General features: G+C 39.7%; 1 protein-coding gene and 1 non-coding gene across 5 annotated transcripts in view; both read left to right on the top strand.

The window, feature by feature from the left end:
* The window catches only part of Sae1 (SUMO1 activating enzyme subunit 1), a 71,891-nt gene that overhangs the window by 6,861 nt on the left and 38,073 nt on the right, over positions 1-26,957 (top strand). For all 4 annotated transcript variants that reach the window (XM_078031797.1, XM_078031795.1, XM_078031796.1 and 1 more), the window contains exons 2-6: positions 262-373; positions 6,986-7,159; positions 9,743-9,885; positions 11,384-11,483; positions 21,943-22,048. In XM_078031797.1, the coding sequence (XP_077887923.1) occupies positions 262-373; positions 6,986-7,159; positions 9,743-9,885; positions 11,384-11,483; positions 21,943-22,048 (635 nt within the window). The remainder of the gene's footprint in view (positions 1-261; positions 374-6,985; positions 7,160-9,742; positions 9,886-11,383; positions 11,484-21,942; positions 22,049-26,957) is intronic.
* Positions 6,673-6,782, top strand: LOC120888193 (small nucleolar RNA U6-53/MBII-28). Its single transcript, XR_005731694.1, has one exon. It is a non-coding gene; the product is annotated as a small nucleolar RNA U6-53/MBII-28 (small nucleolar RNA).

The raw sequence follows: 26,957 nt of genomic DNA, 5'->3' as shown, positions 1-26,957 counted from the left end.
GCATAGTAAGTGCTCAATAAATATTTTTTTCTTTCTTTTTTTTTTTTTTAACTTTTTATTCTATCACCAATAGAGTAATTAGCAGTTCTTTTGAATGAATTTTTCTGTGCAGGATGAGTTGGAACCTGTGTGTTTTCTATATTTGAGGCTGTGGAACTATGGTGTATTTAATTAGAATCAAAATTACTTCCCTATATTTTGTTCTATGATTTGTAAGCTCCTCTCTTCTATATCAGGAGGTTAACAATTTCTGCTTTACAGGCTGCGGGCCTCCCGGGTGCTTCTTGTTGGCATGAAAGGACTCGGGGCTGAAATTGCCAAGAATCTCATTCTGGCAGGAGTTAAAGGACTGACCATGCTGGATCATGAACAGGTATGCTGTTATCATCATATAACTGCCCTTTTGTATCTATCCTCTTCAGTATGAAGATTTTATGAATGCCTATATGTGTTGTGAAAGGATGGGTAGTGTTAGTGGAACTCTAGTCTTTGGAAACTGAAGGTACTAGTGCTGGGTTTGAATTCTAGATCCACCCAGAGGAGATAGATTACCTCACTGAGCCTGCCATCTGTAAAATGGAGTTAATAGCATTTCCCTTGGAGGAGTAGAGAAGTAGTTTTCCAATCTATGCCTGAAAATCACCTGGATAACTAAATGAAAATGCAGTTGCCTGGAGCCTTTGTTGTAGTATAAAGCTTTTACCCTCAGTGATTCTGGTTTAGAAGGTCTTGGATAAGGCTCAGGAACATATACATTTAAAAGATAGATGTCTGAGAGCTGGGAGTTTTGGTGCACACCTGTAACCCTAGTGTTTGGGAAGCTGAGGCAGAAGGAGGCCAGTTTCAGCTGTCTGGAAATAAAAAATAGAAAGTGGGGGCTTGGGGATGCAGCTCAGAGGTAGAGTGCTTGCCCAACATGAGTAAGGCCCTGGGTTCAATCCCCAGGACTGGGAAAAAAAAAAAAAAGAAAGAAAGAAATAGGGAGAGCCGTGGATGGAGCTCAGTATAGAGTGTTCCTGAGTTCAATCTCCATTCTCCGCCCCCCCCCCCAAAAAAAGGAAATAAATAAAAGACAGATGGGTCAGGAGATTTTGTTGTAGAATCTCCACTTTGAAAAACATACTAGTTGGGTGAGGTGGTGCATTCCTGTAATCTAAGGCAGGAGGATCACAAGTCAAGGCCAACCTTAGCAACTTAGTGATTACCCTGTCTCAAAATAGAAGGAACTGGAAATGTAGCTCAGAGGTAAACCATCCCGGGTTCAATTTTCAGTACCAAAGGGGGAAAAAGCAAAAAAGAAAAACATCGAATCAGAGCAAATATATGTGGGTTGTTTAGCAGAGATACACAGTAAGCATCTAATAAATAATTATATGACAGTGCTATTGAATAAAATAATGGTAGCGCACTCAACTCTAGTGTAGTTTGTTCTGACCTGTCTTTTCTTTCTTTCTTTCTTTCTTTTTTTTTTTTTTTTGGTACTAGGGATTAAACTCTGAGTTATCTAACTACTGAGCTACATCCCCAGTCCTTTTTATTTTTTATTTTAAGGCCAGGGTCTCACTAAGATGCTGAGGCTGGCCTCGAACTTGGAATCCTCCAGCTCAGCTCCTAAATTTCTGGGATTACAGGCATGCACCACTGCACCTGGGAGCAAAATACTTGGGAGACTGTATTATTACACTGTATTATTTGTGACTTTCTTTTCTTTTGGGCAGTGAACAGAATCCTGTCTCACACTAGGTAACTAGCATGAAGTCTAGGCTCTTTAGACAAAAGTAAATTTAAAAAAATATTTATTTTTTAGTTGTAATTGGACATAATACCTTCATTTTATCTATTTATTTTTATGTGGTGCTGAGGATTGAACCCAGGACCCTGCACATGCTAAGCAAGTGCTGTACTTCTGAGCCGTAACCCCAGCCCTAGACAAAAGTAAATGTTAATGAGAATTTTTATTTATTTATTTTCCTAGCCACTAGACTAAGAGAAAAACAGTGAAAAATTTAAAAGCCAATCTTATGTGAGTATTCAGGAATACCTGGCATTATTTTTTAAAAATTATACTATAAAGTGAAGAGAAACATAGGTTGGCTCACTTAATATTACAGCCACAGATTGGTTTTTGAATTAAATTTATCTGCTTGTATTAATTTATTTATTTTGGCACTGGGGATTGAACCCAGGAACACTCAACCACTGAACCACATTCCCAGCCCTTTTTTTAAAATATTTTTTTACTTATTGATAGACCTTCATTTATTCATTCATCCATTCATATGTGGTGCTGAAAATCTAACCCGGTGCCTCACACATGCCAGGCAAGTGCACTTCCAGTGAGTCCCAGCCCGGCACCACTCTCCAGTTTTTTAAAAATTTTATTTAGAGAAAAGGTCTTGCTAAATTGCTAGGGTTGGTTTTGAATTCACCATCTTCCTGCCTCAGCCTCCCAAGCTGATGGGATTACTGACATGGTGCCCAGCGTTTTTGAATTTAATTTAAAAATCCTAAGGAAAAAAATTCCTGGGAGGAAGGTGCCAGGAGTGGGCAGGGGACAAGAAACAGAATTATTTCCCTAACTATGCTGCCCTCTAGAGGCTGAAGCACCTTGTCCTGAGGAAGACTGCTGTTTATGGAGAGGATAAAAGCTGAGATCTAAGGAAGTATACTACCTAACAGTAGCAGTTCTGGGCATGGGAAAATGAAACCAGTTGGACACAGAAACTTCCTCATCTGGTTTAGGCATTTAGAATAGGGCGCGTAATTATATATTGAGAGGTGTGGGGTGTGGTTCTGATACCATATCAGGACAGTGTTGAAATGTGCAGACTTATTGACATCCTTTATCTCTTTGCTTGGAGTGTTGTGGGGCCTTCCACCTGCATCTGGTGGTTCTCATCCATATGTACTTGAGAGTACCTGAGGAGTTATTTAAAAATAAAGTTCTTGGGGTTGGGATTGTGGCTCAGTGGTAGAGCACTCGCTTCGCATGTGCGGGACCTGGGTTCAATCCTCAGCACCACGTAAAAATAAATAAGTGAAATAAAGGTATTGTGCCCAACTACAACTCAAAAATAAACATTTAAAAAATAATTAAAAAAATAAAAATAAAGTTCTTTAGGTGAATCTAATAGTCATGGTGGGTTAACAGCCACTGACTTCATATATCTTGTTCTTAATTTACCAAGCCAGACTCCCATCAGATAAAATTTTTTTTCTTCTAGTACTAGGAATTAACCCAGGGATGCTCTGCCATTGAGCTACATCCCTAGCTCTTTTTATTTCAGTTTTCATTTTGAAAAAAGGTCTCACTGACTTGCCAAAGCTGGCCTCAGACTTGCAGTACTCCTGCCTCAGCCTCCTGGAAGGGGTGGGCACTGTCTTTCTTAATCAGATAAATTTATAAATTCATGAACACATCATGGTTGTTTACCCTTCTGCTGCGGTACCTCTTCCTTGTTTTCATTATTTAAGCTCCATGCATATACTTTTTTTTTTTAATATGTATTTTTTAGTTATTCGGTGGACCCAACATCTTTGTTAGTATGTGGTGCTGAGGATCGAACCTGGGCTGCACGCACGCTACCGCTTGAGCCACATCCCCAGCCCATCTATGCATATACTTCTAATACCAAAGTATATTTATCATATCCATGTGCTTCTTGCTGTCTTTGTTATCACTAAGAACACCCTAGGGAGGCAGTGTTGCAAAATGCAAAGGCTTTGAAATCATGTAGAAAGGTTCAAGTCAACATCTCAGACTCAGTTTGCTCATCTCTAAAATTCCCTTAGAGGGGCTGGGGATGTGGCTCAAGCGGTAGCGCACTCGCCTGGCATGCGTGCGGCCCGGGTTCGATCCTCAGCACCACATACCAACAAAGATGTTGTGTCCGCCGATAACTAAAAAATAAATATTAAAATTCTCTCTCTCTCTCTCTCTTTCCTCTTAAAAAAAAATAATAAAAAATAAAATAAAATTCTCTTAGAACTCACCCCCCCCCCCATGTAAGCAGCAAAGAGGTGTTTATTTCGAGCTAGCTCCGTCCTCCACGCCCACACGGCAACAGGTGACGCTGAGAGGCCCTGAGCCCAGGGTTTGCAGCAGTTTTATACATTCTTTGGAGAAGGCAGGGACTCCCGCATACATCATAGCATCTCTTAGCAAATCATCACACACCGCGGGAAAATAAAATAACAACTCTAAAACATGATTAGTGTGTCAAGTGGCGGGAAAGAATCTGGAAAGAGGGCTGGGGATGTGGCTCAAGTGGTAGTGCGCTTGCTTGGCATGCATGCGGCCTGGGTTCGATCCTCAGCACCACATACCAACAAAGATGTTGTGTCCGCTGAAAACTAAAAAATAAATATTAAATTCTCTCTCTTTCTCTCTTTAAAAAAAAAAGAATCTGAAAAGAATTATTGGTTAGTTCAAGGGGTTGACAGAACTTTTTATTTAGTTTATAAAATTGATAAGCATCTGATGAGAGTATCTGCTCAGTACCATGAAGTCTCCTAGGTGCTGGCAAGAGAAAAATGCTCACAGTTTAATTCCCATTCTCAATTTTTTTCCAAAAAAACTGGACTTAGATGGTAGTAGTAGGACATGAAAGGTCTCCTGGAGTTCCAATCTGAGCTAAGAACAAGGAAAGGGTTTATCAAGTTGATGGGTTTTTAGGGCAGAGAACATTAAAGTGGCATAGAAGTGTCTGACAACATCTTAGAAATGGAATATAACAAGCATTTTGGTGTTTTTAGAGTACAAGATCCAAAGTGGTAGCAAGCAGGGGCAGATCACATGTAAAGTTGATGTCAGAAAGTCCTGCTGTGAAGCCCAACTCAAACTTTTACTTAGTTCCCCAGGTGCTGTGGATTCATTAGATTCAGATGTAAAGAGAACTTAACCTGGTTGGCTTTGGGCTTCGTCACTAATAAAAATACAAATACTTTTTTTGGGGGGTGGGTACTGGGGATTGAACATGGGGGCATTAGACCACTGAGCCACATCCCCAGCCCTGTTTTGTATTTTATTTAGAGAGAGGGTCTCACTGAGTTGCTGGCTTTTTTTTTTTTTTTTTAAATAACACAATACCTTTATTTTGTTTTTAAGTGGTGCTGAGAATTGAACCCACACATGCTAGGCAAGTGCTCTACCACTGAGCTACAACCCCAGCCCGAGTTTCTGGCTTTGAACTGGCAATCCTCCTGCCTCAGCCTCCCAAGCCTTTGGGAATACAGGCATGCGCCATCACACTTGGCAAAATAGACATTATTCAGGTAGATCACTAATTTAGATCTAGAACAATCTGGGTAGAACTATGATTAGCACAGGGTACAGGGAAAATAACTTATAAGGCTTTTTTAGTAATGTAGGTGAGAGGCACAAGGGATTTGAGTAAAGACCTTGATAATAGAGATAATAGAGATGGTTTATGGAACTGTATACAAAGTGAAAAGATGAATGGTTTCGAGATGAAAACTTAGGGGCAAATAGGGACAGGAAAAAAAGGGAAGGAAGAGGAGGGTCTGAGAGGACAGAGGACAAGTAGAAAGTTGTAAGCAAGTTGTGCTCTTTGGACTGACAATAATAATGACTGGCACTGATGGAGGAATTAATGAGTTTTATGGTTTTTTATTAACATCTTCATTTTACTTGTGAATCTCACATACTTTTCTCAAGGACATACAGTAAGTTGTTGAACCAGGATTTGAATTAAAGGTTTTAACAAAACCTGAATTATTCCAGAGTCTTTGCTCTTAACCACTGTGATATCTAGCCTCTCAATGTAGAGATCTCTGAAGAAAGAGGAGGGGATGGGTCAAAAGATACTGTTAGAGGGTTGATCTGGAGTGGGAGAAGGGCCAGTTCATTTTCTTGGAGGAAAGACAGTAAGGAAGTGTGTGTACCTGGATATTTAGTAGGAGGAGATGAAGGGAGATTACTTCTGTTCAACCTAGTTTCAATGAAGGTGGCGAAGTCTTTTGCAGAGTAAGAGTTCAATTAGATGTTTGTGGTGTGTGAAAAAATGCTTTGTGAGCTGTATGGAATCTGTAATCCCTCTGGCTATCAGGGAGTTACAGTATTCTATATTTGAGGCTCTAATGTGTTGACATCCAGCCGTATGGTAAAATTCCTCTGCTCTAGTCCCCACTCATCTTTCCTCCTGAGTTTGAATTGAATTTAAAAGTTCATTTTAAGTATTCTTAATTATGTCTGGTTTTTGCATTGTTTTTTTTTTTAAGAGAGAGCGAGAGAGAGAATTTTTTAATATTTAATTTCCAGTTATCGGCGTACACAACATCTTTGTTTTTATGTGGTGCTGAGGATCGAACCCCGGCCACACGCATGCCAGGCGAGCACGCTACTGCTACCGACTGAGCCACATCCCCAGCCCCTTTTGCATTGTTTTTAAATCCTTTGTAGACAGGGACTGCATCCTTTAAACTACCTAATGTTTCCATGAATGCTTAAGGTTGGGCACATGATAGGTACTTAGTCAATTCTTACCATTGGTAATTGTTACAGTGGTTATAAATTTTTAAGCAGATTTAAGTGGAAAAAAGCATGGACTTTTCTGTTCCTGAGTGAATTTCCCTTATGAACACAAGGGGGTGCTATTTAACCATCAATGACCAATTAAAAACCATTAAAATGTCCTGTTTAAATGGAAGGAGTCCCAGTGATGAGTTGCCATGCTAATACTGAGCCACCAGGTAGGGCAGTATTGCCCTGGTCTGGGTGTCAGTGAGTTTAACAAAACTTCTCAAATGGAGACCTGAGGGACATGTTAAAAAAATATTAAAAAATATAAAAAGAAAAAATAATCTCAGAAGGAATTAAGAGTAGGGTCTCTGCATTATGCTGATTATTATAGGAGCCGTACAATTTGATGGTAAGTATTTTAGCTGTTGTCTCAAATCAGTTCACTGTCTTTGAGATTTGTTTTCAAGGAAAATTCAAGCATTAAGAAAAAATATTTATTCCCAGGTATCTCCAGAAGATCCCAGAGCTCAATTCCTGATTCGTACTGGGTCTGTTGGCCGAAATAGGGCTGAAGCCTCTTTGGAGCGAGCCCAGAATCTCAACCCCATGGTAGATGTGAAGGTGGACACTGAGGATATAGAGAAGAAACCTGAGTCATTTTTCACTCAGTTTGATGCTGTAAGTTTCTTATTGTAAAGCCTGTGGGAATTAAGCAAATTTAAGCACTATTTACAGGTATTCTAGAGGGTTTAATCTCAAATTCTGAGCTATTTCCCAAGTAAATTTATAAGCTGTTCTGTTGTTTAAGCTTAGTACCTTTCACGAGTGTGTTGCCAGTAGGTCCAATCTGTTGGACCTGCTGTGGCTGTTTGTGACGTTGCCGTCTGCTGGCTTCTCTGGGCATGTGTTTCCCTAGACCAGATTTCAGGATTGGTGTTCTGTCTTCTTTCTAGAATCTGCGTGTATCGCAAATATTTGCCCCTGAAAACTTAACAAGTTGTTGATTAATTTCTGTGGCATTTTATTGTTAGAAATACGAAACTGTAGCTTGTGTTTTGTCTTAGGAAAGAATACACCTGATCTTGATCTTGGTTTATGTCTGTCTTTTTTTTTTGCTCATGGATAACTAGACAAAATCACCATAATCATAAGCCAAATGAATCCTATCCAGCCTCATCTGCTTTCACTGCTGAATCTATCTATGCAGATGCAAGAGGATAAGTTAAAATCTATGTCGGTATCTGTGACCTTTCAGGCATAATTCCGTGTACCTTGGGAAAACTTAACAATTCAGGTAACTGAAATGATTACCTTACGTAAAAGGTTAGAATTTGGCCTGGGTAGTTTGTTTTTCACACTGCTATATTTTATAGCTTGCATGTATCTGTTCAGACATGGGCTCAGAATGTTGGATCATCTGTGCATTTGTCTTTTTTCCTTTTTTTACCAATTCCTTTTATTTTGTAGTTGTTGGTAATATGATATCTTCGATTTGGACATAAGTCTTTTTAAAATTTTCTCATCCATAGTTCAGATTCGGTTTATTTCAGTTATCCCATAAACTTGTAGATGTAGAGAGATTTTTTTTTTTTTTTTTAGAACAGATGCATGAGGCCAGTGCTGTGTACCTGCACAGGGAGAGTGATTGTCTCTTTGGGCCCTGTTTGGCTGCTCCTGGCAGGGGTTGTAGTCACTTTTGACTCTGCAGGGTTCCGTTTAATCAATTGTTTGTGTGTGTCCTCTGTGGCTTTCTTACCTTTCAGATGTGATTTTTTTCCTTGGATAACTACTTCTTTTGAAACACCAAAGGAACACATTTCTCTGAGCATTATTTCAGTTTCCAGGCAAAGAGTGTCTGTCAACTGAAAATGGCCTTGTGTTCAGGAGAAAGCATGTGCGATTTGGAAGTTGTCTTTTGATGGTGATCACAGAGCTTCTCCTGAAAAGATAGAGTTTTGTGCAGTAGAACTTGGCCATTTCCAATACCTATTTATTGGTAAACAACCCAGAGGATGCAGAGCACCGGTTTACTGCCTTAAGTCAGAGAAGGTCACTTGGTCTGTAACCTTTTTCTTTTGTCCTTACTTTGATAAAGTTTCTTCCAGCAAACTGTGGACAAATAATTCCAATGTGACTTGTTTCTTTGTCTTAAAATATCAATCAAAAAAGGAAGCTGGAGGAGTCAACTTTAGCAAGATCTTGTCTCAAAAAAAAAAAAAAAAAAAAAGGTTTGGGGAGGTAGTTCAGAGATGAGTGCCCTGGGTTCTATCCCCAGTGTGGGGGAAAAGTAAAAAAAGAAAAGAGACAAAAACCCGCGTATTTGAAAATAACCTCTGGATCAATTAAAAAAATTAGTTTTGGGTCTGGGATCATAGCTCCCATGGTTCTCTAGCATGCGTGAGGCACTGGGTTTGAACCCTAGCACCACATAAAAATAAAGGCACACTGTCCGTTTACAGCTATGAAAAAATTAGTTTTATTTCTTTAAATGTTTATCTATTTATTTATTTATAGTTGTAGTTGGACACAATGCTTTTATTTTATTTATTTATTTTTATATGGTGCTGAGTATCGAACCCAGGGCCTCGAAACATGCTAGACAAGTGCTCTACCGCTGAGCCACAACCCCAGCCCAGTTTTTCTTTTACCACTTACTTAGATTTTAATAGATTTAACTAATGGTTTAGAAATAACTTGGTAAGTTATCACTGTCTTTTTTATGTAAACAATGAAATGTGGTTTTTATATGTTTGTGGATTAGGGGAAGCGTTCCTTTTTTTTTTTTTTTTGGGGGGGGGGTAGTGCTGGGGATTGAACCCAGCATCCCTGTGCATCGAGGCAAGCACTCTACCAACTGAGCTATATCCCCCAGTCCAGGGCAAGTGTTTCCTAAATGGTTTTTCCTTTCTAGCTAAACACATTTCTTTTTGGTCACATAAAGTGACCATCACATAACTTACATTTTCTTTTTTTTTTCAGTTAGATAGTCCTTTATTTATTTCACGTGTTGCTGAGAATCGAACCTAGTACCTCACACATGCCAGGCAAGTGTGCTAGATGCTGAGCCCCAGCCCACATAGAAAATGTACTAAAACCTGCAGCTTCTCTTTTGTATTCTAACTGTAGCACTCAAAGAACCTGTTGTACCAGTTTGAAACTGGCTTCAAACATGTCGGGAAAGACTGTTCATTAAGATTTATGTATACATCACGGCAATGAGTCACAGTTTGCAAAACTCACACCCAGACTTTCTTTTTGCAGGTATGCTTAACTTGCTGCTCTAGGGATGTCATAGTTAAAGTTGACCAGATCTGCCACAAAAACAGCATCAAGTTCTTCACAGGAGATGTTTTTGGCTACCATGGATATACATTTGCCAATCTTGGAGAGCATGAATTTGTAGAGTAAGTGTTGGAACAGAAAAAGAAAAAAAGGTATTTTCAAAATTTAGTTTTATATACTGGTAGGAAAAAAGGAATGTAAGGCAAGTATCTTACTGTTACCACTCAAAATAGTCTGAAAGCAAGCCATTAACAATTATTACTGAACACAGTGGATTGTGAGTTCAGAATTATAGAAGATACAGCCTCCGCACTCCAAAATGGTCTAATTTTAAAGCCTAAAGCAAGCAGAGTTCTGTGATAAAGTACACCACTGGGTATTTGATTAGTCCAGACTTCATGTGTTGAACCCACATTTTCTGCATAGGGAAGGCTTGCTTGGATTGTAAACATTTGTACCCTAAACTGAGTACACATAGTTAGATGGGTTCTCTTGGAGGCACATTCAGCCAAAGTATAAAAAATTGTGAGTTGGGTTTTTTGGACTAGTTACACACACACACACACACACACACGTCTGTGTGGCTTATTTGATACATAGGCCACAAATTTTAACCAGTTTCCCTTCCTCCCTCAACAACTCCCTAAAGAGAGGCCCGGTGGGGTGGAGCTTCCTAGCAAGAGCCCAAGAACTGCTCTCTTTTGTTCAGCGTTTCAGGCAGGTTGCTAAACCTTCTCTGATATGCAGATTTCTGGCCTATAAAATCCAAGTAGGGAAAAGACCAACACTCAATATATCTCTAGCATTATGTGATTTTAGGAATATACTTTGGCTGGGGATGGTGCTCAGTGGTAGAACACTTAACCTACCTACGTTTTCAAGGTTTTGGGTTCAATCTTCACAGGGGGGGGGGGAAAGGAAAGAAGAATAGAAAAAAGAGCCAGGTGCGGTGGTGCATGGCTATAATCCCAGCATCTTGGGAGGCTGAGGCAGGAGGATTGCGAGTTCAAAGCCAGCCTCAGCAAATCAAGGCACTAAGCAACTCAATGGCTCAGTGGTTGAGTGCCCCTGAGTTCAAACCCCAGTCACTAGATACATATATGTGTAAATATGCATACACACGTGCATCTATCATGTATGTTTTATGTGGGAGTGGACATGCTGGGAATAGAACCCTAGGCCTGTGCATGCAAGGCCAATGCTTCATAGCTTGAGCCACATCTCCAGTCCAGGAGGATACTTTTATGTGGTTTATGTTAGGAGCAAAAAAAAAAAAGAAAAAGGAAAAAAAACTATCTAGTTCCTTGGGTAGGTATGTAATAAGTAGATAATGTCATAGTAGTGAAAAGCAGGTCACGAATCACTTTGACTTATTGGGAGCTTGTATGTTTTGGGCAGTGTGCTGAACAATTTATGCTATTTCTCTTCTCACAGTTGTGGTGTCAGGAATTGCTGTTCCTACAAAGTCGGTGACTTATCAGATAAATAAGTGGCAGAACGGGATTTGAACCCTGGCCTGTCTGACCCCAAAGCTTTTGCTGTTACATACTCTGCGAACTGGTAACATTTTTTATTTTACTGGCATGATTCACAGGGTAGACTCCCTTTGTCACCCTCTAGGGAGAAAACCAAAGTTGCCAAAGTTAGCCAAGGAGTAGAAGATGGACCTGATACCAAGAGAGCAAAACTTGATTCATCTGAGACAACTATGGTCAAAAAGGTACTTATAATGTGGGGGAGCAGAGGTTAGAGGCCATGGGGACTTCTAGAGGATCCAATGGGCCTTTTTACATTTGTAAATGAGAGAAATAAGCTCGGTTGAGCAGTCTTGAGGAGAAAGCCCATGCTTACTTACCCTTACACCATGTAATGGGATATGCTGCTGCTTAGTGCCAGATGGCTGTTGCCATGAGGAAATGTGGGTCCAGTTCCAGAGGTGAATGTTTTCCCCTCAATACTGGGCATTGAACTCAAGGGTGCTATACCACTTGAGCTCTGTCCCCAGCCCTTTAAAAAAAAAAAAAAAATATATATATATATATATATATATTTTTTTTTTAAATGTATTTTTAGTTTTAGGTGGATACATTACTTTGTTTTTATGTGGTGCTGAGGATCAAATCCAGTGCCTCATGCATGCTTAGGGGAGCGCTCTACCACTGAGCCACAACCCCATCCCTGTCCCCAGCCCTTTTTTTTTTTTTTTTTTTTTTTTTTTTTAGAAATAGTGAGAGAGGAGAGAGAGAGAATTTTTAATATTTATTTTTTAGTTCTCGGCGGACACAACATCTTTGTTGGTATGTGGTGCTGAGGATCGAACCCGGGCCGCATGCATGCCAGGCGAGTGATCTACCGCTTGAGCCACATCCCCAGCCCCCCCAGCCCTTTTATTTTTTATTTTAACACAGTGATTTACAAGGGTGCTGGTTCAGCCTGAGCTTGTGAACCTTTTGCCACAGCCTCCTAGTAACTGGGATTACAGGTGTTCACTACCATGAAAAACCATGAAAAATAAAAAGATCTAGGGATGTGACTGTGTGATTAAGAACTCCTGGGTTCGGGCTGGGATTGTGGCTCAGGGGTAGAGCACAGGCAGGACCCAGGTTCAATCCTCAGCACCACATAAAAATAAAGGCATTGTATTGTGTCCATCTACACCTAAAAAATAAATGTTTAAAAAAAAAAAAAAAAAAAACTCCTGGGTTCAGTACCTGGTACTTAAAAAAAAAAAAAGTCAGAAATACAGATTTTTGTATACGGTACATACTCAATCTGCTTTGAATGCTATTCTGGTAAATACCCTGGAGGTCAAACAACATGTCTGTGTGGCTTATTTGGTACATAGGCCACAGATTTTAACCTCTGATATATGGTTTTGAGCAGAAGCCATTACTTTTATACAAAAAAATTTTCTTTTCTACTGAGCTATAGCCTCATTTTTTCCCCTCTAAATTTTGAGACAGAGCCTCCCTAAGTTGCCCATGCTGCCTCAATCATCCCAATAGCTAGGATCAAAGGTGTGCCACCACCATGCTTGGCTGGCTTTTTTTTTTTTTTTAAGTATTTATTTTTTCAGTTGTAGTTGGACACAGTATCTTATTTATTTATTCTTAATTGTAGTTGGACACAATACCTTTATTTCACTTATTTATTTTTATGTAGTGCTGAGGATTGAACCTAGGGTCCCGCATGTGCGAGGCAAGCCCTCTACTACTAAGCCACAACCCTACCCCAATCTTTATTTATTTTTATGTGGTGCTGAAGATGCCTCACATGTGCTAGGCAAGTACTCTACTGCTGAGCCACAATCCCAAACCCTTGGCTGTTTTTTTTTTTTCTCTCTTCTTTCGCCAAAAACCTTTAATAAGAAAAACATTCAGTGTTGACAGATGTTATCAGTTGTATAGATATGTATATGTGCAAATATGCATACACATGTACATTTATCATGTATGTTGTATGTGGGGATGGACATGCTGGGGATAGAACCTGGGGCCTGTGCACATGCAAGGCCAATGCTTCATCACTGATCTACATACTTTTATGTGGTTTATGTTAGGAGCATAGCCTGTTTGGATTTGGTGCAATAATTAGATTCCTTTTATTGAAAGGAATAGGAAAGAGATCAGAAGTCAATGGTTTCCGTAACTTGTGCTGGAATTTAAGAAAAAGGGTATCATGGGATGGGGAGAGTGATTTGAAGTGGCCAGAATTGGTTTTGTTGGAGTGAGAGGAAAGATATGACCAAGTCCATATTTACTCTGCTTTGTAGATTTAAATGTTGAGAAAGAAAAAACAGCTGGTCAGAATGTCAAGTTAAAATTGCTCTAAAGGGGGGGATTCTAAAGAGTGCAGAAACCACAAAAGAGACTGCAGAAAACCGCAGAAGTGGAACTCTTAGAGGCTTCAGCAAGGCAGCGCTGGAGATTTTCTTTCTTTTGCTTTTTGTGTTTGTATTGGAATAGCTTGATGCTGTGCTTGTGATACAGAGGAATTATTAAGCCCTAATTTTAGTGTCTATTCACAGGACCATAATTATCCAAAGTGAACATTGGTGTTTTGGCCAAAGCTTGAGTCCTTTTCTTTCTTTTTTTTTTAAGACCCAGTCAAGCTTTATCTGCATAGCTCTGGGAGTTTGGTGGGGGAGATAAATTGTTAACACACTATGAGGACTACAAAAGCAGCTTTGTGGGTGCTATCAGTTTATAAATCACACCCTCTTACAAGTGAGACACTTGGCCTTGGTGTGAAAGGTTTAACGGCTTAAGGGCCTTCTCTGATTGAGGCGTGTCTTTTACATTCAGATGGAGAGAGCCTTTGCTTTGTTAGTCATTCACAGCTGGAAGTTTCCCTGGAGTCAGTTCTGATGGTGCCCACTGGTGTGGATCTGGAAACCTCTTTTGGGAGCCACTTTATCTCACTATGAGGAGAATGTGGGCAGCCTGTGCTTTCACACGGGGCCTTGGCGCACCATTCCTTAGCACTCCATGGTCAGAGCTTTTTGTGAAGCCTCTTCCTATGTGGGGTCAAATTTGAAGGTATGAAAATATTCCCCAGCTGACATTGTTAGTCAGCTGTTACACTTGGACAATTCAGGCTTAAATTCCAACCAAGAGCCCCTTAAGGTTGCAGGGCATTCAGTGCATTCCTGATGACAATCCCTGGGATTCCAAATCTTGTCTTGGTGAGGCTTCACCAAGAGTGCCCTTCAAGGGCTGGGTTGAGTTGGGTTTTGGCCTTTCCACCTTATAATAACATGCCTCCTTTATTTTGGCAGAGATACATTTGTGATTTTGAAGTACTCTTCATAGTAAAAAATTCCTTGATTGAGATTCTACCCTTTTGCCTAAATTGTACAGAATAACTAGTTGGGTTATGCTCTGAGAATGCAGGATGGGGGTGGGGAAGCCACCACTTCCTGTTTCCTGTGAAAGGTTTCTGGTTAGAGTTCCCTTCCCCTCACCCTTTTTCCTAAGTTCAACCAAATGTTGTAAAGCCACTTTTGCTTCAAGGTACACATTGTGCTCCTAAATTAGAAACTTAAAAAACAAAGAGGAAAAACAGTTTGTGGTTTTCACACCACCTAGGAAGATACTGGGCCTTTCTAGCACCTGTGCCATCATGATAAATAAGGCAGTAGGAAAATGCCTGGCCTGTTGAGGTGATCAGTTTGTTTGCTTCCTTTAGGGTGCAGAAGTCACGAGACAGATTTCATCAGAATTAGTTTGTTGTCACAGGCCTGATATAGACAGTGATGTGCAGGAGATAAAGGAGAGAGTAAAAATGTGGTGGTGAGGAAGTGTCTGAAAAGGTTTCCCAGGGGAGTGTTTGAGTCAGTTTGTGAAGGACAAAAAGTTTGCCAAGCATCAGAGCCTGGACCTAGTATGCAGTCAAAGAAAATGAGATAAACAAAATGACAGATGTAGGGGCAGAGTCACACTGGCTTTCCCCACTCCAAGACAGCCAGTTCTTTCTGTGAGTTAAACAATGTCTGTTGCATGTAAGGCACTGTATGGGTGCAGAAGCACAGTCCTGTTCTATCAGCCTACAGCTGATGGAGAAGCCAGAAATGGCCTGACCTGATACCTCAGCTGCAGAGGGAAGAAGAGATGGTAGAGAGCATAGACAGTGATCTGAGGGCACAGGCTGATGATTTTTAGGAAAACTGAAGTGTTATGAATTTTACATATTTTATCCTATCTCTTCATAAAACTGGAGTTTTATGAAGAGATAGGATAAAATATGTAAAAATCGACAACATTCTGAAGAAGACAATTCAGATTAAAAGGCCACTGTCCCACTTGTGTTGTTCACGTTTTGTTTTTTGAGTTGTTGGGGGCTTCTGGAGATGAGTTGTCTGCTCTTAAAAGAGTAGATGACTAATTTGGGCACTGTTAATACTCCTGATGAATTAGTTGAGAAATTTCACAGTTGAGGATTGATTCTAATTTATTTTTTAAATGTTTATTTATTTATTTATTTTTAGGTGTAGATGGACACAACATAATGTCTTTATTTTTTTTATGTGGTGCTAAGGATCGAACTGGCCCGGAGCCACCCCACCCCCCACCCCCCCCACAGTTCGTACTAGGCTATCGCTTTACCCCTGAGCCATAATCCCAGCCCTCTAATTTATTTATTTATTTAGAGCAGTATTTAGGAATGAGGCCAGGAGATTACTACTTATGAGCTATATCCCTACCCTTTTTTCTTAAATTTTATCTTGAGATGGGGTCTTGCTAAATTATGTAGATTAGCCTTGAATTTGCAATCCTTGTCTCAGCCTTCAGAGTAGCTGTAACCAGCAAAAAACCAAGCGTATCTGTGTCTTCCTTTTGTTGGGGGAGGTAAAGAAAGGGTACTGGAGATATAGTCCAGGGACAGTTTACCAATGAGCTACTATTTATTTATCTATGAGCCCTATTTATTTATCTATTTATTGATACCAGGGATTGAACCTAGGAGCACCTAACCACTGACCCACATCCTTTTTATTTTTTATTTTGAGACAGGGTCTCACTAAGTTGCTGAGGCTGACCTTGAACTTTTTTTTTTCTTTTTAAATTTTTTTTATTTGTTCTTTTTAGTTATGTGTAACAGTAGAATGTATTTTGACATTTTATATATACATGGAGTATGACTTCCCATTCTTGTAGTTGTACATAATCTGGAGTTACAATGATTGTGTATTTGTATTCGAACATAGAAAAGTTATGTCTGATTCATTCTACTGTCTTTTCTATTCCCATCCTCCCTCTCTTCATTCCCCTTTGTCTAATCCAATGAATGTTTATCCACTCCCCTTATTGTGTGTTAGCATAGCATATCAGAATGGTCAGCCTTTGGGTTTTTTTGAGATTGGTTATTTCACTTAGCCTGATAGTCTCCAGTTCATCTATGGCCTTGAACTTTGGATCCTCCTCTTAGCCTCCAGAGCTGCTGGGATTGCAGGTGTGTGCCACATTGCCCAGTTGGCTCCTCTATTTTTGTGCAGTACTGGGGATGGAATCTAGGGTCTCAGGTACGACGGACTATGTCCCCACATCTCCAACCCCACCCAAATGGTTTTAATATCATCGCACTATTCTATATGATCCTTATTATCTTCTCCCGGGTTTCTCTGGCCTTTGCTCCTAACCAGGTAACTCTAGGGCTGCTAGTTCATTTGTTTGAATTAGAAAGATACTTGGAAGGGCAGATAAAGCCCACAACCCTGTTGGGTGCGGTGCCCCCACCACCACCACCCCACCGTTCTGTGGATTGAACCTCATGCCTTGTGCATGGTCAGCAAACACTATAACATTGAGTAATGTCCCTAACCCTTTTTAAATTTTATTTTGAGATGTTTTGCAAGCTGGCCTAGAAACTTATGATCCTTCTCGCTTAGCCTTCTGATTACCTGGGATTACATACCTATGCCACAGTGCCTGACTTGGCTTTGTTGTATCACATGTGTCTAAGTATAACTTTAGGACTTATTATGCAATAATTTAGACATAAAATAAGAAGGATATAGGAAACCCACCTGCGATCTAAAGCATTAACATTGCCCTAGTGGTTGAGAACCCATGGTTGTCCTCCCAACGTGAGTTATCATCCTCAATTTTTTCTTGTTCCTGTGTTCATTCGTTCTTTCTTTCTTTCTAGTTGTAGAAGGACACAGTAACTTTATTTTGCTTATTTATTTTTATATGGTGCTAAGGTTCGAACCCAGTGCCTCACATGTGCAAGACAAGTGCTCTACCACTGAGCCATAACTGCAGCCCTATATATTTCTTTTTTTTTTAACTTGTGGATGAACACAATGCCTTTATTTTATTTATTTATTTTGATGTGGTGCTGAGGATCGAACCCAGTGCCTCACATGGCACAAGGCAAGCCCTCTGCCACTGAGCCAAAATCCCAGCCCTTGTATTTCTTTTTTATTGTGTATATATATGTATACATGTCCAAGCACTATCTGGAATTGCTTTTGCATGCCTTTTAACTTCAGAATTGGTTTCATATTGCATATGTGCTGCACCTGCTTTTTAATAGCAGCTTTTTGTTTGTGAGGACATCTGTATGGAGTTAGGGCTTTTCTGTCCATTATGGTAGCCACTAGCCACATGATTATTTAAATTAAAATAATTAAAATTACATGCCATAAAAAGTTGAGTCCCTAAGTCTCACTAGCCACATTTCAAGTGCTTAGTAACCACACATACCTCTTGGTATTGTGCAGCCCAGGTTCACCATTTCCATCATCACAGCAAATTGTCTTGGGCAGCAATGCAGGGCATTCTTTTGCTGTAAAGTATTTATTGTGTAAATATATTATTGTTTATATATCTATTCTGTCCATGGGCATTTAGGCATGTACATTTTTGCCATTAAAAACTGATACAGTAAGTCTGTGAGTATGCGTAGATAGTCTCTAGGACAATCCTGTTACTTTCTCTAGGTTAAATTAGAGCATCATAGGGTTTGGCAGATTCTGCTAAGTAGAATCAAAAAGTTTTTATCCGTTTACATTCTACAGCCAACAGTATGTAACTTTAGTGACTTCATGCTGTTTTGCTATTCTACTGGCAGATTGTATCAATTACAGTTGTCGGTTGTTAGAATGCTTTTTAAAGCTGGATACTCCTGGATCCCTCCATGCCTGCCCTGGAGATTTTAAATAAGTAGATCTGGGGATTGGACCTAGAAATTTGTAGTCTTTTTGTGTTTGTGGTACGGGTGGGTGAGGTGGTATGGGAGATTAAATCCTGGCACATGTTAGGCAAGCACACTATCACTGAGCTACACCTTTTTATTTTGTTTGTTTGTTGCAGAACTGTAGATCATTGAGCTACCCAGCCTTTTTAATTTCTATTTTGAGACAGGGTCTCACTAAGTTGCCAGACTGGCCTCAAACTTGTGTCATCCTCCTGTTTCAGGCTTCTGAGTAGCTGGGATTACAGGATATGCCATCAAGCCAGGCTCACTTGGTTTTTTAGATAGCTAGGGAATAAAGGAGAGAGGAGAGAGGAGGAAAGGTACCTGTCTAAATTTGAAATTATTTTTAAATTCAAAATGTACTTTTTTTTTTTTTTGTGCTGGGGACTGAACCCAGGGCCTTGTGCATGTGAGGCAAGCAGTCTGATAACTGAGCTATATCCCTGCCCCTGCATATGACATTTTAAATTTACAAAATGGAGCAAGAATTAACAACTGTTCAATTTGAATCATTTTGGGGTAAGGTTCCAACATGATGCCCCGCCCCCCACTACCCCCAGATATTTCAGTCTGTGTTTGCTCAAGCAAGTGTTTTCTATAAACATAAGCCAACCATCACGACCAGGGAATTTACATTTATACAACATTGCTCTCTGATCCTTAGATGTTATTTAGGTTTGCTAGTTATTCCAGTAATGTCCTTAATGGCACAAGGATTCAGTTCAGCATTATGTATGGATTTTCATGACACTTTTAAAAATTGTAAGTTAGTTATTTTCAAAAACATCTCTTAGTTTGGGTTCATCTGTGTTTTCTTTTGATTAGACTTCAATTTCATATCTTTGGAAAGAATGTTATAGAATGGATTCTTCCCATTGCATCCTGTAATCTGGTTGTGTGATTTGCTAGTAATGTTAACTTTGATTCTTCAAGTAAAATGTTGTCTGCGGGATTTTTTTTCTCCTTGGAAGTTAGTCTTTTCTTTATGTTTTGTGTATGTATTTTTTGGAGAGTCATTTTAAAATGTTAATATCTCATTTCTTATCAACCATATAACTAATTCAGTTAATTTTGGGTATGTGGCCTAATGGGTTCCAGTTTATTTGAAGTGTTGGATTGCTATCATTTATTTTTATCTTGATTTTCCCCAGATTTGACTAGTAGGAGCTCCCTAAAGCTGCCTCTGCTTTCCTTTTGACATGTCCCCTTCCTTTTCTGAGCATTTCTTTACTTTCTATTCTCTTGACCTCATCATTGATTCCCACCCTTTATAATGGGGATTGTAACCAGGGGTACTCGACTACGACTGAGCTGCATACCCATCATTTTGAGACAGATCTTGTTAAGTTGCTGAGGCTGGCCTTGAACCTACAATCTTCCTACCTTAGCCTCCCAAGTCACTGGGATTATAGATGTTGGCCTGAGTGCCAGGCTCTGCCCCAGTTTTGAAATCAGCCATTTTTCTTAGGAAAAATGTTTATTCAAGTGGGGAGTGGAGTGGTGATTAGAAACCTAGATCTGAGGGGCTGGGGATAAAGCTCAGTTTCAGTTGTTAGAGTGCTTGCCTCACATGCACAAGGCCCTGGGTTCAATCCTCAGCATCACCTCAAAAAAAAAAAAAAAAAAAAAAAGATGTGAATGTTAAGTGTGCTTGCCACTACCAGAGTGACATTACTATTAGACCTCCGCAGACATATTTAGTATTTTTATATGTGAATGTATACAAATATATTCCTATACCCACATTTGTATCTTTTTTTTCTTGATTTGTGTATATTGAAATTAAATTCATAGTGATGTCTCTCTCCCACCACAGGATTCATTCTAGTTTCCTCTTTCTGTATTGCTAATTCTGTTCTTTGACAAACTTGGCCCCTCAAATTCTTTTTTGTGGGGTGGGGGATTAAACCCACGTGTGCTTAACCCTGAGTCCCACATCCCCAGCCCTTTTTTATATTTTTTATTTTTTTGATGCTTGGGATTCAACCCAGGGTTTTGTGCATGCAAGGCAAGCACTTTTTATATATATTTATTTAGAGACAGGGTCTCACTGAGTTGCTCAGGGCCTCAGTAAGTTGCTGAGACTGGCTTTGAACTTAAGGATCCTTCTGCTTCAGTCTCCCAAACCACTGGGATTATAGGAATGCACCATCGTAGCTGGCTAATTCTTTTTTTTTTTTTTTTAATTGTGGTGCTGGGATTTGAACCCATGGCCTTGTGTATGTGAGGCAAGCACTCTACCAGTTGGGCTGTATATCTCCAGCCCATTTCTTCTACTTCTTCCTTTTTTTAAAATATTTTATTAGTTGTTGTTGTACCTTTATTTTTATGTGGTGCTGAGAATCGCATCCAGTGCCTTGCAAATGCTAGGCAAGCACTCTACCACTGAGCCACAACTCTAGTCCCCAGCCCACTTCTTTTTGTTTTTGATTTTTGTCATCCATCTAGGAGATGAGATGGTGGGGTGTTTTTGTGTTTTGTTGTGCATGACTTTTGGACTCAGTTGTTTAGGAAGAATAATTTGTTATTTTCTGAATTTTTATGGGGGATAAATAATTCCTATTTACTGTTTAAAATTAGAAAATAAATAAGTTGTATATTTTTAAATTAAATCTATGTTGTTGCATTTTTCAGGATAGTTAATTTGGGGCTGGTTTTGGGGTTCATTATTATAGTATGTGATAAGCCCTTGGTTCAATCCCCAGTACTAAAAGAATAATATGATTATCTTAATAGGTTTCAGCTTCACTTCCTCCTTTCACAGGGCTTTTGCAATTCTAGTTCTGTTTCTGTGGCCTTGAGCTTTTGTCACATTCCCCTTATTCATTTTCTAACTGTTTTTATTGTCATCCTCTGTCATCATTAAACCATTCTACTGAGAAACATTTAATTTTTTAGTTGTTTTTGTTTGCTATTTGAAGGATAGTTTTATTGAATTTCTTTAGACATACTTGTTCTTGTTCTCAGTGGTGATGTATTTCTGTAGTGTGAATATAGCCAAAGTTAGAGCCAGATAGAACTAGGTCTTGAGGAACTTGGCACTCTCTTCTGTCTTTGCCAGGTACATGACCATCACTGTCTCCTGTATTCAACAAGCATTTCTTAGTTTTAACTGGGCCTTAACTTCTTTTCTTTTTTAGTTTTTAGTTGTAGATGGACAAACAATACCTTTATTTTATTTATTTATTATGTGGCTCTAAGAAACTCAGGGCCTCACACATTCAAGGCAAGCGCTCTACCACTGAGTAGTTGCACACAGTACCTTTGTTTTATTTATTTACCTTTATGTGATGCTGAGGATCGGATCCAGGGCCTCATCCATGCTAGGTGGATGCTCTACCACTGAGACACAACCCCCACTCCCAACTTCTTAATGATCAGTAAACTTTAAGTAATTTCTTTGAGATGGAAATAGTTTCTGCTTTATAATTTGAAGCCAGCATATTTTATCCCTAAGTACTTCTGCCTTTTTCCAACAGAAGGTAGTCTTCTGCCCTGTGAAAGAGGCGCTGGAGGTGGACTGGAGCACTGAGAAAGCTAAGGCTGCCCTGAAGCGCACGACCTCTGATTACTTTCTCTTGCAAGGTGAGTCCTGAAGGCAGAGCATCCTTCTACTGGGCTTTTGGTTTTAATTTCTGCAGATATGGCTCAGTGTACACATGGTTTTGTGACATTTGCCAAGTCAGATTTTCTCCTTACCCAAGCACTATATTGATTCAAAAAGGGTCCAGGAGGAGTGGGGGTTTAACTCAGTGGTAGGGTGTTTGCCTAGAACATAAGAGACTTTGGGTTCCATTCCTAGCACTGAAAAAATAAACAAGAAGGGGCTGAGGCCATAGCTCAACATAGAACACTTACCTAACATATGTTCGGTCCTAGGTTTAATCCCCAGCATCTCAAAAAGGAAAAAAAAAAAAAGAAAGATCTATAAAAAATATGTAAAACTTACTTAGTAACTAGCAAGAAGATCAAATTAGAGTATAAGTTTATTCTTATCTGTGAGTAAAACTTTTCCAGTAACTAAATAAAAGTGACAGCAAGACAGGAGATGGTAGGGTGGAGATAATTTGGAGGGTGAAATATATCCATTTGTATAGACAAATGTGAGTTAAGCAGGAATGAGTCTCACGCATGTCAGAAGAGCAGCCTTCAGAAAGTGCTTTCTCTAAGTACTGTGGGACCTGGTATGGAGGAAGTGCCAGCTGGTGCCATTTGGGGGGAAGCTAATCCCTTAGTCCCTGGCACATTGAAAACCTTCAGGAAACAGCCACTAGTTTGTAAAGGTTATGACATAAGCATCTTTTACTGCTGTTCATGAAAGGAATCCCTGGTAGTGAGTTAGCATAATCTGGTGAGCCTCAACAGGGACCATTTTGTTAATGTCATGAGACATTTTTGGATGTTACAATTGGGTAGGGAGATATTATCGGCATCTAGTGGTTAGAGAAAGTCCTGGGGTACTGCTAAATATCTACAGTGGATAGGACAGCACTTGAGATAGAGCTGTTCAGCTTAAATGTTGGTATTGCTGAGGTAAGAACCCCTGATTCAACTTTGTAATTTCCAGAGTGTTTTCTCATACATCTCCATATCAGGGTACCTTCAAAGTAGACAGGATAGAAATTATTCCAGATTTGGCTTCTTGGGATGAAGAAACAGATAGAGAGATTAAGTATTTTGCCCAAGAGAATACAGGTTGTAAATAACAAAGGAGATTGGACCGAAACAACCCATATCTTAGAAGTCTGATTAAATACTGTGTGATATACAAAGTAATGAGAGTATTTAAGTGCCATTCTCAGCGCTGTACACATACTAGCTCCTTGAATCTTTGTAGCATCCATATGACACAGCTGATACACCCTGTTTTAAAAGGCAATAGGCTGAGGAGGAACCAGATGTTGTGGCTATCCCTGCTTTGGGAGAAGCCAGTGTTCAATTAAGGAGACAAAAGAAATACCCTGGAATAGTAGGAGACAAGTGAAGGTATCCTGTCCGTGCTGATGTTCCAAGGACCTAGAGAGGTAGACAGGGTTGAGGAGGAAGTAGGATTAGGACCTATACTGCAGGCAGTGTCGTGGTTGTTTAGAATAGGAACTTTGGAGGGGCTGGGGTTGTGGCTCAGTGGTGGAGCATTTGCCTAGCACATGTGGGTCTCTGGGTTCAATCCTCAGCATCACATAAAAAATAAAATAATTGTGTACAACTAAAGGATAAATATTAAAAAATAATAAGAAGAAGAACAGGAGTTTTGGAATTAAAATAGACTCAGCTCTGTCATTTTAAAAATCTTTTTTTTTTTTAAGAGAGAGAATTTTTTAATATTTATTTATTAGTTATTGGCGGACACAACATCTTTGTTTGTATGTGGCACTGAGGATCGAACCCGGGCCGCACGCATGTCAGGCGAGCGCGCTACCGCTTGAGCCACATCCCAAGCCCTTAAAAATTCTTTATTTATTGTTATTTACAATGCTGGGGAGAACCCAGGGCTTCACACATTATATGAGCAGTCTGCCTCTGACCCCTACACTCCTCCTGACCCTGCCTGTTTTTTTTTGTTTTTTGTTTTTTGTTTTGTTTTTTTTTTGTTTTTTTGGTATTGGGGATTTAACCCAGAATTGTTTTACCACTAAGCTACAACTCCGTTTTTTGTTTTGTTTTGAGATAGGGTCTCACTGAGTTGCTTAGGATCTTGCTTAGGATGGTAGCAAATGGAAAATATAACCCATATGTTTATTTCTCTCTTCCAGATGGTCCTAGTTATCAGTCTTTGTTATTTCAAGTTCCAAGGTGTTAGATAATCGGGATTAAAACTATATTATTTGGGGGGGGGTTGGGGCTGTAGCTCACAGGTAGAGCTCCTGCCTCGCACATGTGAAGCACTGGGTTCGATCCTCAGCACCACATAAAAATAAATAGATATTTTAAAAAATGTTTTTTTAATTTGTAGGTGAACACAATACCTTTTTATTTTATTTTTATGGTGATGAGGATCAAACCCAGGGCCTCACACATGCGAGACAAGTGCTCTACCACTCAGCCCCAGCCCCCTAAATAAAGATATTTAAAAAAAAAAAAAAAAAAAAACCTATTATTTGTTAACATAAAATTTACCATTTTAGCCATTTTTAACTTTTCAAGTCAGGAATAGTCATAGAAAGTGTGTGTGTGTGTGTGTGTGTGTGTGTGTGTGTGTGTGTGTGTGTGTGTGTGTGTGTGTTTTGCTGCTACTGAGCTGCATCCTGAATCTCTTTATCAACTTTTTATTTTGAGACAGGGTCTTGATATATGATCCAGACTGGCCTCAAACTTGCAGTACTTTGCCTCAGCTTCACTGGGAGTATAGGTGCGCTTCACACTGTGCCCAGTGATGTTCTTCTCATTATTCCCTCCGTCCCTCACCTGGGACAGGCATAGCTAAAGGAGTCCTTCTCATTGGCCTGCACCTCTAAACTATCCCACCACTTTGCCCAGGGCCTTAGAGCACTGTAAATAGTGCTGCGTGCAGTCCCTTTCTGACTTGTCGTGTACAGTGAACCCACACTGACAAGCCTAGAATGGAACTGACTCTCCTGGTCATATAGGTTAGTGGTTCCTTGGTTTTTAAAAATTTATCTCCTGGCTCTTTTTTTTTTTTTTTTCTTTTTTCTTTTTTAGTTTTAGTTTTTTTAGGTGGACACAATAATCTTTATTTTATTTTTATGTGGTGCTGAGGATCAAACCCAGTGCCTCACGCATGTCAAGCGAGCGTGCTACCACTTAAGCCACATCTCCAACCCCTATCTCCTGACTCTTCTAGGTGCTGGTTCTTTAATGCCACATACACCTTTTTTGCATACCCAATATCACCTTTCCTGGGCTTCTCTCTCAGCAGCAGATGACAAGTCCTAACCTCTCTGTTTTCACATGCATTTTTTTTTTTTTAAGAGAGAGAGAATTTTTAATATTTATTTTTTAGTTTTCGGTGGACACAAAATCTTTATTTTTATGTGGTGCTGAGGATCGAACCCAGCGCTGCACGCATTCCAGGCGAGCAAGCTACTGCTTGAGCCACATCCCCAGCCCTTGAGACAACTTTTGAAGTGTAGTTGTGTTTTCATTTTCCTATAAGGTGACCAAAGTTGAGCTTGTTTTTGACTGTTCGGAGTCATATACTTGGTTTATAGACAAATCCAGAATTTAGAAACATGGAGTCTGTTTTACCTGTGGACTGTGCTCCTGACCTCTATACTATAAATCTCTAAATTCAGGATTTTGTTAAATGTCATATCAGGATCTGCATGTTAGGGAAACTGGATCACCACTATACTACAGAAAACTCTGGTTCAGAGATTCTCTGAATGCTGAGCTGGGGCTGTACCTCAGCAGCAGAGTGCTTGCCTAGCATGCGTGAGGCACTGGGTTTGATCCTCCGCACCACGTTAAAAATGAACAAATAAAATATTGTGTCCATCTAGAACTACAAAAAAAAAATTGGGGGGAAAAAAAGAGATTTCTCTGAAAGCTGTAGTTCATTGGCAGAGTGCATACTCAGCATTGCTTTGGTTTAATCCCCAACTCCTCCAACCAAAAAAATTATATGAATTATGACCTAGTTAATTGTTTTGTTTCGCCATAAAACATGTAAGTTTTTATTTTGAGACAGGGTCTTGCTGAGTTGCCAATGAGGGCCTCAAAGTTAATGATCCTCCAGCCTCAGCCTCTTGACTCAGAGATTACAGTTATGTGCCACCATGCCTAGCAGGAAGTTCTCTTTTTTCTTTTTTCTCTTTAAGGTTGGATCCAGGGCCTTGCGTATGCTAGGCAAGCACTCTGCCACTGAGCTACATCCTCAGCACCCCCCAATCCTCACCAGCTCCTATCCCTTTTTGTTGTTTGAGTCAGGATCTTAACTAAATTTGCTGGGGCTGGCTTGATCTTGTGATCCTCCTGCATTTGCTTCCCAAGTGCATGCATGGGCCACTGCACCTAGCTAAACAATATTTTAAATACATACTTGAAGAGAGATTGTTATAATTGTGTGTATGCAGTTAACTGTATGACTCTCATTAGTAAGTTGTTTTTTCTTAAACTTGATGGCATAAATAATACTGGAAAAATCTTACAGTGTATCTTAGAGTGACCTTGTTTAAATTGTTGGCTGCTTGATGTAGTAATCCTTTGGCTGTACCCGCATCTATGATCATGTAGGTTGTTTTCAGTTTTCCCAGGCCTTGGATTCCTCAGGATTCTTTATAGGAATGAATAGATGTGACTTTGATGCCTTAGTGATAAATTAAAAATAACCTGATGATTTCTAGTGAGTACAATATGCTTGGTTATGATGCGCATTTGAAAATAAAGAACCTGACTTTGTTTCACCATTGCCTAGTAGGGCACACAGCTGGTGCTCCATAAATGAATATTTGTGTTTAAGCGGCTCATTATTACTGTATGGCACTTACTGCACCTTAGAGGGAAAGCTGCTCACCTACTGGTATCCCCACAGTCT

This window comes from Ictidomys tridecemlineatus, chromosome 15 (genome assembly GCF_052094955.1).
Source record: "Ictidomys tridecemlineatus isolate mIctTri1 chromosome 15, mIctTri1.hap1, whole genome shotgun sequence".
NCBI lineage: Eukaryota > Metazoa > Chordata > Mammalia > Rodentia > Sciuridae > Ictidomys > Ictidomys tridecemlineatus.
The sequence above is the reverse complement of the archived record's forward strand: the minus strand, read 5'-3'. Positions and strand labels throughout refer to the sequence as shown.